Source organism: Pygoscelis adeliae, unplaced genomic scaffold, assembly GCF_000699105.1.
Source record: "Pygoscelis adeliae isolate BGI_AS28 unplaced genomic scaffold, ASM69910v1 Scaffold66, whole genome shotgun sequence".
In the NCBI taxonomy this organism is placed as follows: domain Eukaryota; kingdom Metazoa; phylum Chordata; class Aves; order Sphenisciformes; family Spheniscidae; genus Pygoscelis; species Pygoscelis adeliae.
Window position 1 is genome coordinate 11,153,082 of NW_008825167.1, and position 16,543 is coordinate 11,169,624.

Below are 16,543 nucleotides of genomic sequence, written 5' to 3' on the forward strand. Positions count from 1 at the left end.
GGAAAGAGGTCATTCCTTAGTCCCCGTGGCTGCATGACCCCATATGATAAAAAGATGATGGTGGAGAGAAGGGAAGAAAAGGCAAATGACCACATTCTTCTGGCTCTCTGCAGAGTGGCTTTTCCAAATCATCCCAGACTGCACAGTTTTCATGTACACCAACACGTACATTGCAAGCAGAAAGTATCTCAGTGGAAATTGTTTCAAAAATTGCATTCCTCCACTCAGCTTCCAGTTAAGGCTTTAACAGGGAAAATTTGGAAGTTATTACCTACAGCACAGTGTATGACTTTGAGAAGCTTTATGCATGCACTTCAGAAGTGTTGTGTGGCTTTTATGCCTCACTCTTCCACACGGCCTGAAATCCCAGTATCTGAGGTAAACAGCAAATGAACTTTGTTTGGACTATTATTTAATTTTTGCTAAATGAGAACAAATCAACAAATCATAATGACAATTAAAACAAGTCCTGAAAGGTGGCTGAGGCTGGCTGACTAACGTTTAGCAGAGGAAAATGTACATGACTTCAAATGTCATTGAATTTCTCAGAGTTTGAAACCGAAGGGGTGAATGTGAGGGCAGAGAGAAGAAAGACCAGTCTGGAGTTAATGCCACCGACTCAGCATGCATGAGAGCTGATGGGAAATCTCAACATAGTAACATTTTGAGGCAAATTCAGATCTGGTTTGTCCTCAAAAGGTCAAACCCTATGAACAATTTAAAAAGCTTCTCTCTGGGTTCACCTGTACCATGTACAAGAGCGTAAGCTCATATCCACGTGAACTTGGCATGACTTGGCAGTCTGCTACTTATCATCAGGGAGATTGTTAGAAACCTTATTGTACTGCTATAGGTGGGTTCAGATGTACTGTGCATTTCAAAAGGGTAGGCTGTTTAACGGCCATGTAGGCACGTAAAAATTTCAAATATCTTTTCAAAGTGTAGATAGCTTCAGGTGAATGAATTATGCTCAGAACACTCATCTTGTTAATCAACATCGGAGGGTTAAATGAGACAGTCCTTGAAAATTGTATGTGGGTATGATGAGGACCAGCCCTAATGCAGTCACACCAGGTACATCTTTAGTGGAGACTTTACATCTTCCAAACATCACTATAGAGTAGTAATGCTGCCAGTTCTGTTGTTCAGAAGCTAACATCAGTTGTTCAAAATATTGAATTTATGGATGGGTTTTTTCATCCTATTTTTGGTTTTAAGACCAAGATTCCTCATTGGCTGCATTTTTCAATTTTGCTGTTAGCTTTCAAGTGAGAGCTGAGATTCTCAAATAATCAAGGAAATAGAGTTTTAAGGGAAACCTTGATGATGATAAAACGGTATAATCATATATAAAGAGGTGCATACAAATGCCAGCTTGAACCTGCCTTGCTCTCTCATAAGAGAAATGATTACTGAGTAAAATTATCACTAACAGATGCAAAAATCCTGCAAAAAAACCTGCAAAACCTAAAAAAATGTAACTAGTCCTGCTAAGGCTAAGAGTGAAATATTAGGTCTGTGATTTCAATATGGAGAACCATGAAGAAGCAGTTCCAACACCAGAAGTAGGAGGCATTCAGTGCAATTAGCAGATAGCACCTTCAAAAGGAACAAACAGGTAGTGAGTCTTCACATAATATGTGTTTAAGCTAAGGAACACTTTGTCACAAAATGTTAAGGATGCTAAAAGTTCCCTCCACCAAGGAAGCACCAGAAAAGTCCATGGTAAAGACCACTGAAAGTTATTAAATGCTTGGAAACCACATCCAGCTCAGGAAATGCCTGAGGCTGGAGGTTGGGTGAGTACATGGGGGAAGTACCACAAAAACCTGCCTCGTTTTATATCCTACTCTGTCATTCACTTTTTGGCAACTCTGGGAGATAAGAAACTCAATTAGATGGATCTTTGATCAAGTATGGTTGCTCTTCTGCTCTGAAACAGAAAGCCTGCATATCCATAACACTATGGCAACAGAGAGGGGCAAAAGGAATGGAGCAGTGCCTTATAAGGAGAAATTTAAAAGACTGAGGCTCTTCAGCTGAGACAGGAGAGCACTGAAGGAGTTTTTGAATATCATGAAGATTGTGATTGTAAGCTATTATTTACCAAATCTTGCAATTCTGGAAGTAGAGGATGTTTTTTTGAAAAGAGAATGTTTCAAATCAGATGAAAGAAAACACTTTTCTTCCACAAAGGATGGTGAACTTCTACAACTTGTTGCTCGGGGAGGTTGTAGAGGCCAGTAACAGCAGCAGCTTCAAAGAGACAGCAGACAAACTCACTGACAAAGGTTCATCCGGATTCTAAAGGGAATATACAGAGATACCCTAATATCCTAATACAAAAAATGTGGGTGATAGAGAGCACTGAAGCATTTGATGACTAGAAGTGGCAAAGGGCATGCTCCATGAACAGTATCTCCTCTTCCTACTGGCTGTGACAGAATACCGGCTGAGGTCTTGGATCTGACCCAGCAGGGAGTTCTTCCTCGGTAAACCAAGCAGGGACCTTGCTGGGTCTTATGAAATGATGTCCTGAAAAACTTGCCTGAGAGGAAATCAAACCCTTGCAAATTTCCTGTAAACAGAGTGTAATAATGGTGTGGTCACTCTGCACAATGCAAAACCTGGATTTCTGCAGAATGACCAGAAATGTTAATATAAATGGTGCTACCAAATAGCTGTAGAAATAATGTTATCATCTCTGAAAAAAGGCAATGTACTAATCTCTTTGCCACTGCTTATTTTCTGCATTTTTCTGCATTCCACATCTCCTTAGACATCATAGCTAATAGATCATGGAAAGATTTAAAGACATCTTTAATTTCTTTGATATTTCAAAAAAAAAATATAGCATGGACCAGACTTGCCAGCTTTCAGTTCGAAACACTATTATTTCAGTTATGTTGTTCTAAACCATTAAAATGAAAGGAATAGTACAGGAAGCAGAATACTGTTATGAAGAGTATTCTATAATGCTTTTCTCTGTACAATACAATAATAATAGCTCTCCTGAACCATCAGGTAGTCCCATCAGCTATCACTGGAATAATTCTGTTTCAGATCCATGTTAGCAGAACAAACACTACTACTAAATTTAGAGATTAGTGTTAGTTGTAAGAGGAAGAGCTTTCTGGGAAAGCTGAGAGGGAAACATAACAAGAGAGCTTTATGGACAGCATTCATTTCCTTAGAGAGGTCTGATTCTGGTTCAGAGAATGAAACCTGAAAACATCCCTACTTTCTCTCCTCAGATGAGACTCCCCTATGGGATGGAGAATCTCCCCAGGAGACCAGGCAATCATCTTCTTGTAGGGGCTGAACGCTATTTTAAGCAGCTGATTACCCCACTGTCATGTAGCATTATGTTTCTCGTGATCATCAAACATTTATTTCCACTGATGCATTAGAACCTGTGCTCAGCAGTGTTGAGATGTGACTTTGCTGAAAAGTATATGGGAAAATTCAGGCCTCCTCTGCTCTGTGGTGATGAGCATGGTACGGACACCTGTCCTACTGATGGCACCTCATTTAGTGAGTTGAAGTGTGTGGACCCTTATCCAGGTTGAGAGAATTACATCTCCCAGCCACATAGCAGGTCTGTGAACCAAGGACCCATGAGCTGATTAATTCTGCCGACCAAGGTCTATCTGCAAGTCTGGAGAAGCATGGTTGTTTCACCACTTGTCTGCAGGTGTGCTATGAGAGAGCAGTATTCTGCTGCTTTGCAGAAAAGGGGCTATCCATCCCAAAATTTCCAAGCTGGCTATAGGTAACTTTGTTACTGAACAGCTTATAATCACCAAAAAAACTTCATTTTGCAACATATCACTCACTCTGGTGAGTCTCTGCAATACTTGAGCCCCCATAGTAAGCTCTTGCAAGAAGCTGATTTTGTGCAGTAATTAACCTTGATGAGGGGCAAAGAGAGATAAGGGCAACCATACTTCAAAGGCTGTCAATCAGAGATTTAACACACTCATGGTCATTTCATGTTGCCTTTGACGTCTTTAATTCACCCAGGACTTAAAACCAAGAGATTTCTATTTCATGTTTATTTGCTGATATTAGCGTCTAAAGAACATTAACACTTATGGGTCTGAAACATTAAATTCCTGAAGTTCTAGATGGTTTAAAACTCCAACATTATTTAGATTTGTTGGTTTCAATATTCCCAGAGACAAACTCCAGCTGTTTGCAATGATACCTCTTTAATCAACTTTAACTGGTATTCACCTAGCAGCTCTGCAATGGATTTTGAAATATAATGGTAACTTTGGCATAATTTCAAGCTTATATTTTCTCAAAGATAACTGCTTTTAATCAATTTCTGAGGTGAACAAAGCACAAGATAACTTTCCCACAGCAACAAACACACATCTCCTTTTTCCATTTAATTTTCTTCCTGTACGTGTTTCTGTCCTGATAGAAGGTTAATGCCTTCTTTTACCTGTATTTTCTCATGTTTTTTCTAAGAATAGTTGCAAAAAGATGCATAAGGTTTTAGCAAAATACTTCATAGACAATATACATGTATAAAATTTAAGTTTAAAGAAATTAATTTTCTTTTTCATACCACACCTTTTTTGTTTGAGGTCATGGAATTAGCACTGAAAGTTCAAAGCTGATTATGTTGTCAATTTTTTTTAATGTCATTTAATCCAGAACTACATGTAGAGCCATAAAAAATTTGCAGACTTAGAGGCAAATTTCCAAATTCCATACCTAAATTTAGGAAAGTAATTTCAGGTACCTACATGAGAAATAATTTGCTATATGAAATTTCTTAGCCCTTCAGAAGTTCTAGAAGAGAAAATAAGTGCTTGGTACTGTTCTACTGGTAGAAGGGATTATGGTGATTCACGGTAATCCTGTTAATAAAATACTAACTTCTTTCTATCAGGTGTCCCTGGTGATCTCAATTCATATTAAATTCCTTCTTCAGGTCTTGCAAGTGTCAGATCAGCATATTTTTTTTTGCAATAGGAGGCGAAATTACAAAATCCACAAGGTAGGCAGAGGGACTTTGCAGAGAAAGTCCAGATTTAGGTAGGAATCCAACATCTCACAAAGCATGTCATGAGCATGTCACTGAGATCCCAAGAATTAGAGGTATCTGAGAGAAAGCAGCCAATATTCACTTACCGTGCTCATCCAGTAGTATATTGTCAGGTTTGATGTCCCTGTAAAATAAGGACAGGAATGCATTACATTTCATACCCAAAGAAAACATGCAACCTGTTTTCCCCATCCGGGTATGAGGGCCAAGTCACTTAAATCATTACAAAACCAAGGAAAACCATATCATACACAAAGGCAAATGATTTTTATCTACATCTTTTTACCGCCCTGAGAAAACATGCATACTAAAGAGACTCTCTCGGTTTCCATTTCATGTGGTTTTGTTTTCATATGGTTAGCATTGACATGGATTTGGTTTTCAAGATTATGTATTTTATTCTTTATAGCAGCGGGAACAACGAGATGGAAGATTTGCATCTAGGAGGTGCCTGATTGCCTCAGGGACTCCGCATTTGACAGACCCAAGAAATCATTTAATTGGAAACATCGGTGATCTACCCTTTCTGCCAGACCCCACTAATTTGCCATGCTCACATGCATGATCACTCACATATTGTGGAGTCCTGCTAGCTATCTTACGCTAACTGGGTAAGCCTAGCAGCTCTCCTTTTAGCCTCCAAATCCCCACTTGGCTGTCTGTAACGGCAGGTAGCGTGCTGGGGGAAGGAGCAGGGATAAGGGAGGATGGAGATTATCAGGTGCTGAAGCATCAGCTCAACCCTGCCGTTCTTAGCACAAGGGAACAACATTGCGCTAGAGAGCTGCACTTTCAGGATCATTTTACGTTGACCTACATTCAGGCTGCTGTCAGGAGAGATGGAGACAGCTTTTCCCCACCATTGTTGGGCATTCCCACCTTCTTTTTTGGTCCAGCACCATTGTTCATGGTGCGGACCTGTTCTGGGGAAAAATCATCTCTTCTCTTTGCCAGCCTGAATTGGTCCCTGGTTTGGCTCACCCTGCAACTCAGTGAGCGTGATGCAGCGGTGTTGTGTGGCACTGCCTTTTCACCAGCTATTTGTGCTTCATGCAATTCTGAAGACATGTTCTTGGTGTGGCATTGCCAGAGTGGGAGTTGCATCAGTCCACCTTGAGCAAAACCTTTGCCCCTTGGGCTGAATTTTCCACTGCTCTCAAAAGAGAAGGCACTGTAAATTGTCAAAATAAGCTGTTGAAGGAGTCTGCGAACAAACTCCAAAGAACTTCCACCTGTGTAATTTTTTTTAGCCAATGGATGACTTGATTATTCGAATTTAAACATTTCTCAGAAAATACTATCCTGACTGAAATATGTATTAATACATACTTAGATTTCACTAACAAGTTTTGTCTGGTGTGCCCATAAATTAAATAAGGAAAAAAGTGAAATGTTTCAAAAGGAAAATGTATTACACCAGAACACCTTTCTTTTTCTTTTTTCTTTTTTAAATTAGAGAATGATTTCTAAAGGAAACATCATACAGTAATAAGATAGCAATAGCAATTATAATATGTATATTGCTTGCATGGTATAAGCTCGGTCATCAACCAAACTCGGCACCTTTATTGACAAAAGAAGGAAGTTTACAGCTTCGTATTCTGAATTCCACACTTTCTGGCCTTTCCTGAGAATCATATGAAATTATGAAGTACACTAAGATTATGTTTACAGTTTGTGTAGCAGCAGCTGGGGAAACATAGGATAAATAAGAAATTACTTTGAATCATTCCCTGCACATTTGGAATAATGTAGGATGTGTATGTGTCTGTGTAAGGAAAAGGATGTTACAATGAATTACCATCTGGAATGGAAATTTAAAATTATACCAATATTTCAGTGTGAAATACTGTATTTCTTCTGCACAACTTCCAGGCCATCTATAATTGCCTGATTCAGTAGCAGTTTAAGTTATATGTGTAATATAAGGGGAAATCTCTCCTAGACCCCATGTCATCCATAAAACTCTCAACTCTGGCTTGTCTCTTTCCTCTCATCCGTAGTCACTTGTCATATCATTTACCATGTCAAAAACTCTCCTTCCCCTGATTTCATATGGGTGAAGTTGTGAGTTACAGATGAGTTGTAGGATTAAATATCTTTGCTTATATTACAAAACTTCTCTTTGGTTGAATTATCATAGGAAATTCTATACATTTTTTATGTAATGTTATATTTAATCTCTCAATTGATGAGAGTTTTTGGAAGAGCTACTGTTCAGCTGGTATCAAATATATTTGCTAGTAACAAAACAATCTCTTGTTTTTGGTAACTGTTTTCTGATAAGAGGTGGAATTGTGATTTCATGTTGAATAGTCTTTGTGGTTGATTCACGACCTGAAAATACAGCAATGACTTTCAATGGAAATAAGCACGTCATAGTTTTGACTGTTGAATTAAATATTTTAAACTTTGTCTTCACAAAGTTTAACAAGTACAATCTGACTCTGCACTTATCACGGTGGTAACAAGAGTGGGGGTCACACCCAAGTACATTCAGGCCTTTCGGTGGCTTCCTAAAATCAGTGATACATTCAACATCACTCCAAACTGGTTTTCCCCATTTAAGGAAATAAAAATAAAGAATTGGAATGGTACAATCATTAGTACTTCATTGAGAATAAAACTGATCAAAAGGAGAAATTGAGCTTTATGAGCTACTGCCATATGTATAACAATGCAGCACCCAGGGACTGCTCATTACAAGACTGTGCCTTTTCTTTATTTCTTTAAGAGGATGAGTTTAAACAATTTGACTATCTTCTATGGTATTGCACCATTAAATAGACTATACGTTTTTATTGCCACCAGAAAAGACATTGACAAATCCACTTGACAACTGTATGTATCATCAAATGTATTCCCATTGCAGTTGCATCTGTAATGTTCAGAAAGTTGAGTGGTAAAATTAGATCTGTTGCTTATCTTTCTGTGACTAATTCAGGCAGTGGCTGATACTTGATACAGATGCACACAGACCATAAAGCCTTTCCTACCTAAGGGATCTTCCCCACAGTGGGCTCTGTCGACTTGCTCATTTTGCTCAGAGGCAGGACTGTAGCTGGGGGCAGGTGCAACAGTGTGTATTGCCTTGCACAGAGCAGCCCAACCCCTCAAGTCCCTGAGGCAACTTGATAGACTCATAACCGTGCCTCAAATCTCAAAATAGGCTATTTTAAACTGCTTTTACAGCAAGAAAATCCATGGGATAACTTAAGCCAGAAGGTGAACAAGTTTCTTAAGTAAGATGCTACTGTTTTGGGATGACGTATCTGGAGACACACGTGATGCATAGATTCAAGTGGTAGGTGAGAAAGCAAAGTGCAAGGTCACCGTGAAGAGTGCCTTCCAGCAGCACTCTGTTATGTGGTTATCCCCAGTTTACAGCATGGCACTAAAAGCTTTCCTCTCCAAAGGCAGCTTCTTGAAAGCTCCATGGACTGCAGAGGAGCGAGGCCACTGCTCTGCCCTTGCACTGACCACTGCCTGCTGGGTACAGGGCAGGGAAGTTTCAACACAGTCAATGGGAAGACTTGGCAGGTCTAGGAGCATTGCAATTAAAGTTACTGGATATATTCAGAATAGAGGGCTTCCGGCATCTATTATACGAAAGACAGCTAGTTCCTTTAAATAAATAATCTAGTTAAATTAATTTAAATAGTAAAAACACTGTTTATGTTGGAAGGTGGTGTTAAAAGATAAAAACTCTTTAGTGAAGCAGTTTAAATTCAAACATGTTAAGTAAGTGAAATTCTGTTTTGACTACACATCAATATTTCAGAAAACATTTTTTCCCTTAGCAAGCATGTTCAAACAACAGGGTGTGAAATTCAGCACCTTAACTTCAGGGTTTTCCTGTTATGCATATCCCTAGCTAAGAGAATGAATTGAAACACTCATTTCATAATCCAAGTATCTTGAACCAGCTCATAAGAGAAACTGAAAGACTTTTGCAAGGAGCAAACTCACTCACAGTTTGGATTCAGAAGAGCCCTGGTCTGCCCTCTAACCATTCACCAAGCAATGATCAGCAGAGCTGTAGCACTGTCCTTGACACTGATTTCATAAACACAACTTTCTCAGTCTGTACCAGTGCTACTCCAACTCTGTATGCATAGAAAAATCAGAGCAACATAGAAATGGGAGTAGAGAAACCTTCCAAGTAGGTAAGAATGATTAATAATCTATTTGTATCTTCTATAATATCTAGGCTGAGTAGGCATCCAACGCTTGAAGATATTCCCTTTGCATGGAGGAAAATCATGAGCGTGGCTTGACTCATGTTCACTACATATGCCAGTCAGAATCCCCTGAACTGACTGGAAAGGCTCACAATGATTATAAAGGGCTCAGGTTCAATTATCTGCAGTTTTAATTACCGCTTCCATCAATGTTTCTTTCTGGTGTTACTAAGTGGGGTAGAAGCAGATTTCTAAATTAAGAAGCAGAGAGGTTGTGCAGTCTTCATCCTTGGAGGTTTTCAAGACCTGACTGGATAAACCCCAAGCAACCTGGTCTGATCTTAAGGCTGACCCTGCTTTGGGCAGAGCATTAGACTAGAGGCCTCTGGAGGTCCCTTCCAGCCTGAATTAGTCTGTGAGTCTATGAAAAATAACGTATCCAAATTCAAAGTCCATCATTCTTATTTTGCCTCCTTTTGGCTACAAGGAAGTTCATGAAAGATTGAAGAGACCTGGGAGAGAGCTATATATGTGGAATTTAGTGAGTCTTTGCTATAGTCCATTGCAGTTGGAAGCTAGTCAGAGCTTCTGCATGTTAAATTCTGTCATGGGGCTTGAATGCCTGTGAAGAAAATAGTAGGAATAAATAGCCTATCTTCAGCACAAAAGGAGGTTAAAATTGAAATGCTCTGCAGTTCAGCACTGGAGAGGTGTAACACAATATTTATTAGCTATGTGAAGTGGTAAAAGAATGAAGATTATTTCACCTGAAGAGGACTCTGAGAAATCTCAATAAGAGTGAGCAAAAGTAGGTGATTATATTGCCAGTGCCAGATAAAATGAAGAATAGACAAAATTCATATATGTACATCAGAAGGGGAGAATCTGAATTACGCATTGGGATTAATAAACAGTTTTGTGTCCCTTATGTAGGTGAAAGAGTCACAGAAAAGAAGACTGAAAAACATGTGATGATGCCATTTGCTCTAAAGCTTGAAATCCAGAACAATCTCCAAAAAAGTTTCATGTTTACTGCTACAAATTAGCAACAAGGACATTGTAACTTTTGATCTCTATTGATATTGACTGGATTGGAAACACCAGTCCAGAAAGAAAAGGTGTGTGGTTGGTGAAGTCAACCATGAATTGCCCAGTTTTCTCAAGGAAAAAAAGTAATGGCTGGTTCATTGACTACCACTTCACATTGATAACAACTAATTCTAAGTAGGTTACACAAAATATTGAAAAAAAGGTGTTATGCTGTAATTTAAAACAAAGGCAGGTCCTTCAGGTTACTGATTTCATAGCATCTGAAAGAAAACAGTCAAAAAAGAAAAGATCTGGGGAAGGCTGAACAAAAAATCTCCCTGAGAGTAAAGAACAAATAGATTAGGGTTGTTTAGTTAACAGAAGAGATCTGTAAGATGCGATATGACAGGCATACCAAATAATAAATAGCATCTAGATGGTCAATAGAATTTTTTAATTTGCTTTTGGAACATGAAAACAAGGTTCATATTTCAGAAAACTGAAGTGAACTAAACAAACAGGGTTTTATTTATACAACTGAGAATTAAACTCAAGTTGATTACTACAAGACATAATTGCGTAAAAATGCTTCAGAGGTGTAAACAAAGATTTAGCCATTGATGTGAATAACAGAACTACCAGCTAGAGTTCCTCCAGCTAAGATTAATCTAACTGATTTAGGAAAGCACTTCTACAGCAAGTACAAATGCTGTCTTCCATTCACCTTTTTGAATCACATTAATAATAATGCCAAACACAAGATCCATGCTTTTCCTTAAACCTGTAAGAATTGAAGAACTAACACTACCCATCTGTTTTATTCTGCTTTCATATTTTGCAGCAAACATACAAATACCACAGGCTTGGTTTCTGCCATGTTTAAATTTGTGATTATTTGCTTTTGCCTATGTTTTCTTCTTATTTCATCAAAAGGTTTCATGTGTTTCCAACACAGGGACAGTCATTCTTTGCCAGTCCAAGCTGTTTTTTAATATTATCAGAGGAAATAATTCAGTTATAACAGTTCTGGATGGCTCTGAATTCACATGTGTAATAACCTCTAACCCTTTATTTGGTATCAGAAAGAATCCAAAGTACATTCTTTCAACTTTATGTCTGACAAATTTCATTCTTTGCCTTGCTGGCTCAGAGCAGGATTTAATGTATTGTCACATTTCCATTCTCTCGAGCTTCTAAATTCCTGCATTAACATCTATGAGCATTTCAGTTGATAGCAGTTTTATCAGCATGACTTATTAGGAGTATTTCCACTTTTTAATGATGATTGGTTTTCTCTGAACGAGGACTGTTGGGGTTTCAACTCTTCATTAACCAAAGGTAACTTACAGAGAAAACTCAGCTGTGTACAAACTCTTGAAATTAAGTCTTAGATTTTTAAAAGCAGCTCTTAACTGCTTTTATTTGAATAGACAGAAAACATATTCACTTTCATTCAAAAGACAAAATCTAGCATATGAACAACAGGTGTAAGCTGAAACAAGAGAGGTTCAGACTGGATATAAAGGGAAACTTTCACTGTGGGGACAGACAAGCAGTGGAACAGGATGCCCAGAGGGGTTGTGTGGTCACCATCCCTGGAGTTTTTCAAGACATGACTACATAAATCCCTGGGAAGCCTGGACTGATGTCATAGCCGGTCATGCTTTAAGCAGAAGGTTGGACTAGAGACCTCCTGAGATCCCTTCCAACCTGATTTTTTCCCATGATCCTTTATGTATAGGCAAGTTTGGCAGGGAGCAAAGAGGGCTTTCTCCACCCTTCAGGTCACGAGCAGCAACTGAGTAGCTTCCTATAAACCACACCTAGCACTATAGCCCATAGCGAACCTCCTCCAGGGACAGTGGTAATGCCTAGAGCCTATTGACAATAAAACTCCATGGATCACAAGATATGCTTGTCGCAGTCTGGATGCAGTGAGCCCATATTTACATGTGTATCACTAAAATTCATTGGCTTACAGTTAAGGCAGCCGAGGCCCTTGAAGAATGCTAAGGGTTTTTTTCTTAGCGATTGTTTCAAAATATCCAACAGAGAAATTGAATTAGATGGATTTTGCATTCTCATAAGGAAGCAAAAGAAGCAAGATCCAGGCAAAGGCCCTTGAAGTCAATGCAAGGATTGCATTGGCTTCAGTAGATATTGTTTCGACCTTAATAAAGTTTTTCTCGTACTCTTTTCTCTTTAGTGCTGACAATCTAACTGTAAGTTGTGTAGGATAAACCTTGAAATACTGAGTTTAAAGGCTTTTTTCTTAATTATGCAGCTCATTTCTTATATCAAGATTTTTTTCCTTATGCAGAAATAGGCATTTAAAGTTACTGTATTCACTGGGAAAAAGAAAATTGTGTTAAGATCACAGAAAGTCACATTAACTAGTTTTTAACCTACAGTGACCTTCACGATCCTGTTTACCTTCTCTTTGTCAAAATAGTCCCAACAGTCATGACTGAAAGTGAGAATCGGTTGTATTCTTGGATATAGGGAATGCTATATGAAGACTAGGAGCCTGTATTGACTATTAGATGCAAGTGTTAAAAGTCTAGAAGACAGCTGCTACCATTAAAAAAAAGCACAGTAAAAAGCAACAACTTCTGGATAACAGCCTGAAGTCATGCAGGGATAATTCCAATAACCTCAGTTTACTGACTACCTGCTTCTCTCAAATATTAAATTATTCTCATTTGCTCATAACCCATTTAAATATTACAGAATATATCTGACCAGAGCCTTTTATTTTATATTAGGGTTTTTTTAGGTTTAGTTAGTCGCACCAATGTTTCACATTAAATCAAAAACATATACCTGCCACATAATAATAAACTAATGTGACATGAGTAGTTCTGGACAATTTTCATTAAGATTAATATTAGCTGGATAACAGTTCTTAACAGCCATAAAAATGACAATGAGTTGGGAAACATAAGTTTCAACTATGGATTATTTGAGCTCACATGAGACATCACTATATCAGAGCACTGAAGTGAACCATATCATACATTACAAAGGGATTTCTCCCAATTATGGAAAGAAATGTGAACAAATTCCAATTTTCACAGATAGGGACATTTTTTCCTTCTTATTTGATATTTAGATTCACAAATAATACACATGTCCAGACATGCAGCTCGTAAAGAAAGTGAGTGCATACATAGTGAGGTTTTCTTGTGGCAAACTTGTTGAAGCTTTGGATTAAGGAAAAGTCAATATATACTGGCCTCTGTACAGCCAAGAAATGAATTTGGTCACAGGTGTTTTGCTTCTATAAGGGCAGCACAGAAATGATGTGTCCCCCAGAGCTGAAATTTGTAGGGTACCTACCAAGAATGCTTGCTCGAGAGATAGCCTTAATGAAGTCTGATGCATCCTCTCTTCCTTTCATCAACACCTCATTACTCCTTTATCTTTTTAGTTTTTTGTTCCTGACCAACATCCTTCTTAATTTCAAGAAATGTTCAATGGTATTAAAACAAAATCATAGTAAGAATCTCAGAGTTCTTTACTGTTATTTCCTATCAGATGGATGGGAATGAAAGACTTTTGACTGCTCCAGACCTCTGATTGCCAGTTCACATACCCCTCACTTAGATCTCACCAGTAATTGCTGCCACTCACTGTCCTTTCATAAAAAGACCTTCAGAGTCTTCTGTTCCTGCTCTAATGAATGCCATGACATGACACGACCCTGTGAATCACTGTAATTTTGAAATTTAAAGATTTCAGTGAAATTGAAAATTAGCTGAGAAGATGTGGGATTAGATTATGAGAGATCTGTAAAGAAAAAAACATCTTGTGGATGCTTGTTTGTACGAATCTGGATGTGTTTCCACAAGGCACTACATCTGACACCCAAGCCACCAGAATAAATTCAGAAATTGGGTTACACAGTCCATGATGTCTGACTAAAACAGGAATGAGGAAAAAATGTCTGTTAATAAAAGCCACTGGTCATAGGTGTGGACAGCAAATGCACACCTATGTGTGTAGTGATTGAATCACTTGAAGAAACAAGTGATTGAGATGATGAAAAATTAAAGTACTGGTCCTGATCTTTACATATTTAAACTTGGGCTAATTCACTGACAAGCAGAGACAAGTTACACAGGTAATTTATTGTTGCATGGCTTTTGCTGAGCTGAGCTATTTATAAAAATAAATAAAAAGGAATGCATCTTTTTTAGCTATTTCTCTTCAGTAAGGAGAAAATTCCAGCACAGATGAGATCCCCTAATTCTGCTTGAAAGCAAAATAAACTGCTATTTTGCACCAGGATGTCCATGCATGTATTTATCTTCTGAGAAGCAAAGGGTACAATAATTCATTCAATCAACTCAGCCGTTTCCATTTGCACTTTCTGGAGCCTGTTATACACAGAAGACTTCCAATGTCAAAGGGCATCGCTTCCAGTGTCCTGTTCTAGTCTGAAATGTCAAAACGCCTAAAATATTAATTGGTCTAAGGTCCATCCAGTGGAACTTACTTAGTCAGCCCCATCTCCATCCAGAAAAAAAAAAAAAATCTGCATTTCAGACTCCAAACAAAGCATGGAGCCAAATTTGTAGTTTTGCAGTGCTTTACCTGATACAGTTTCAGAATCATCAAATTCCAGTAGAAGATTTTTTTTTTCCAAATAAGTATATGTATGTGGTTAGATAGAAATCAGATGTCTTAGAAAAATTAACTCTTTCCTTCAAGAAAGGCTCAGATTAACAAATATTACAACTTGAAAGGTAATGTGGTTTTATCACAGTGTTTTAAAAGTTTTATGATATTTTAATTATATATTTAAGTCTCACAGTACTCATTAAGGCAACTTCTAAATCTAGAAATTAATAGAAATCCACAGAATTCTGTGTGAAAAAAAATGAGTAAAGGTTTCAGGATTTGAAAATCATTCCATAAAACTGAAACACCTTTGACAAGATTCTATACAGGCAATCCCAAATAATATATTTATCATCAATCAGAAACATCTAATTTTGTTGTTATACAATCTGATGCATTATTCATGAACCTGAGGTACTCAACAAGTCAGTAGGCCTTGCCAAAAAAATAAAAAACTTTTTATTGGGTCTTCCTATTTAAAAAATTTTATTTGAAATCTTTGTTTTCTCTGCAATTCCCACTCCTGGGGCTTTAATGCAGAAACAAAAAATCCGTAACTACTTCCAACTAATTATCTGGTGGCATGCATTCATATGATACTAATCAGAATCCTATCACCCAGCCCGTTATCACACTTTGGAGCCTTTTCCTTCTGTGTGGCAACCTGTGTGGCAACAAGACCATTTTCTAGTATATATGCAAGATATAACTGCTGTAATAATTATGACAAGTGAAAAAGCTCTCACTAATGAAGGCCTCTGAAGACCCCACCTCTTCCTATGTACCTCTAAAGAGTGTCTGGACACCTGGCTCAACGCTTGGGATTGTAGTACCTAGATATATAGGAATATGTTACTGTGATGCTGAACATTATGGTGCTTGTAGTTCCTTTTTAGTTTAGTACTATTTTTTACTAGGCGTCTGTGAAGATCTTGGATTTTCTTAGCACTTGTACTAGCCAATTTTATATAGCTCTTTTCCTGGTTTCGGCAGGGACAGAGTTGGTTTCCTTCCTGGTAGCTGGTGCAGTGCTGTGTTTTGGATTTGGGGTGAGAATGGTGTTGATAGCACACTGATGTTTTGGTTGTTGCTGGGTAGCGTTTACATTAGTCAAGGACTTTCCAGCTTACCATGTTCTACGGACTGAGAAGGCTGGAGGGGCACAAGAAGCTGGGAGGGGGCACAGCCAGGACAGCTGACCCAAACTGCCCAAAGGGATATTCCATACCATGTGACGTCATGCTCAGTATATAAAGCTGGGGGAAGAAGAAGGAAGAGGGGGACGTTTGGAGTGATGGTGTTTGTCTTCCCAAGCAACGGTTACGCGTGATGGAGCCCTGCTTTCCTGGAGATGGCTGAACACCCGCCTGCCGATGGGAAGTAGTGAATGAATTCCTGGTTTTGCTTTGCTTGCGTGCGCGGCTTTTGCTTTACTTATGAAACTGTCTTTATCTCAACCCACGAGTTTTCTCACTTTTACCCTTCTGATTCTCTCCCCCGTCCCACTGGGGGGGAGTGGGCGAGCAGCTGTGTGGTGCTCAGTTGCCAACTGAGGTTAAACAACAAAAGGTCTGAAAATAAAGCTGTCAAAGAAGGCATGAAAACGTGCTTATTTACAAATACCTCAACTGGAACAAGCTCATTATTTTCC

General features: G+C 38.4%; 1 protein-coding gene across 1 annotated transcript in view; it reads right to left on the minus strand.

Moving 5' to 3' along the window:
- Nucleotides 1–16,543, minus strand: part of STK32B (serine/threonine kinase 32B) — a 171,790-nt gene that overhangs the window by 55,525 nt on the left and 99,722 nt on the right. Inside the window, exon 5 of the mRNA XM_009328893.1 lies at nucleotides 5,146–5,183. Within this exon, the coding sequence (XP_009327168.1) occupies nucleotides 5,146–5,183 (38 nt within the window). The remainder of the gene's footprint in view (nucleotides 1–5,145; nucleotides 5,184–16,543) is intronic.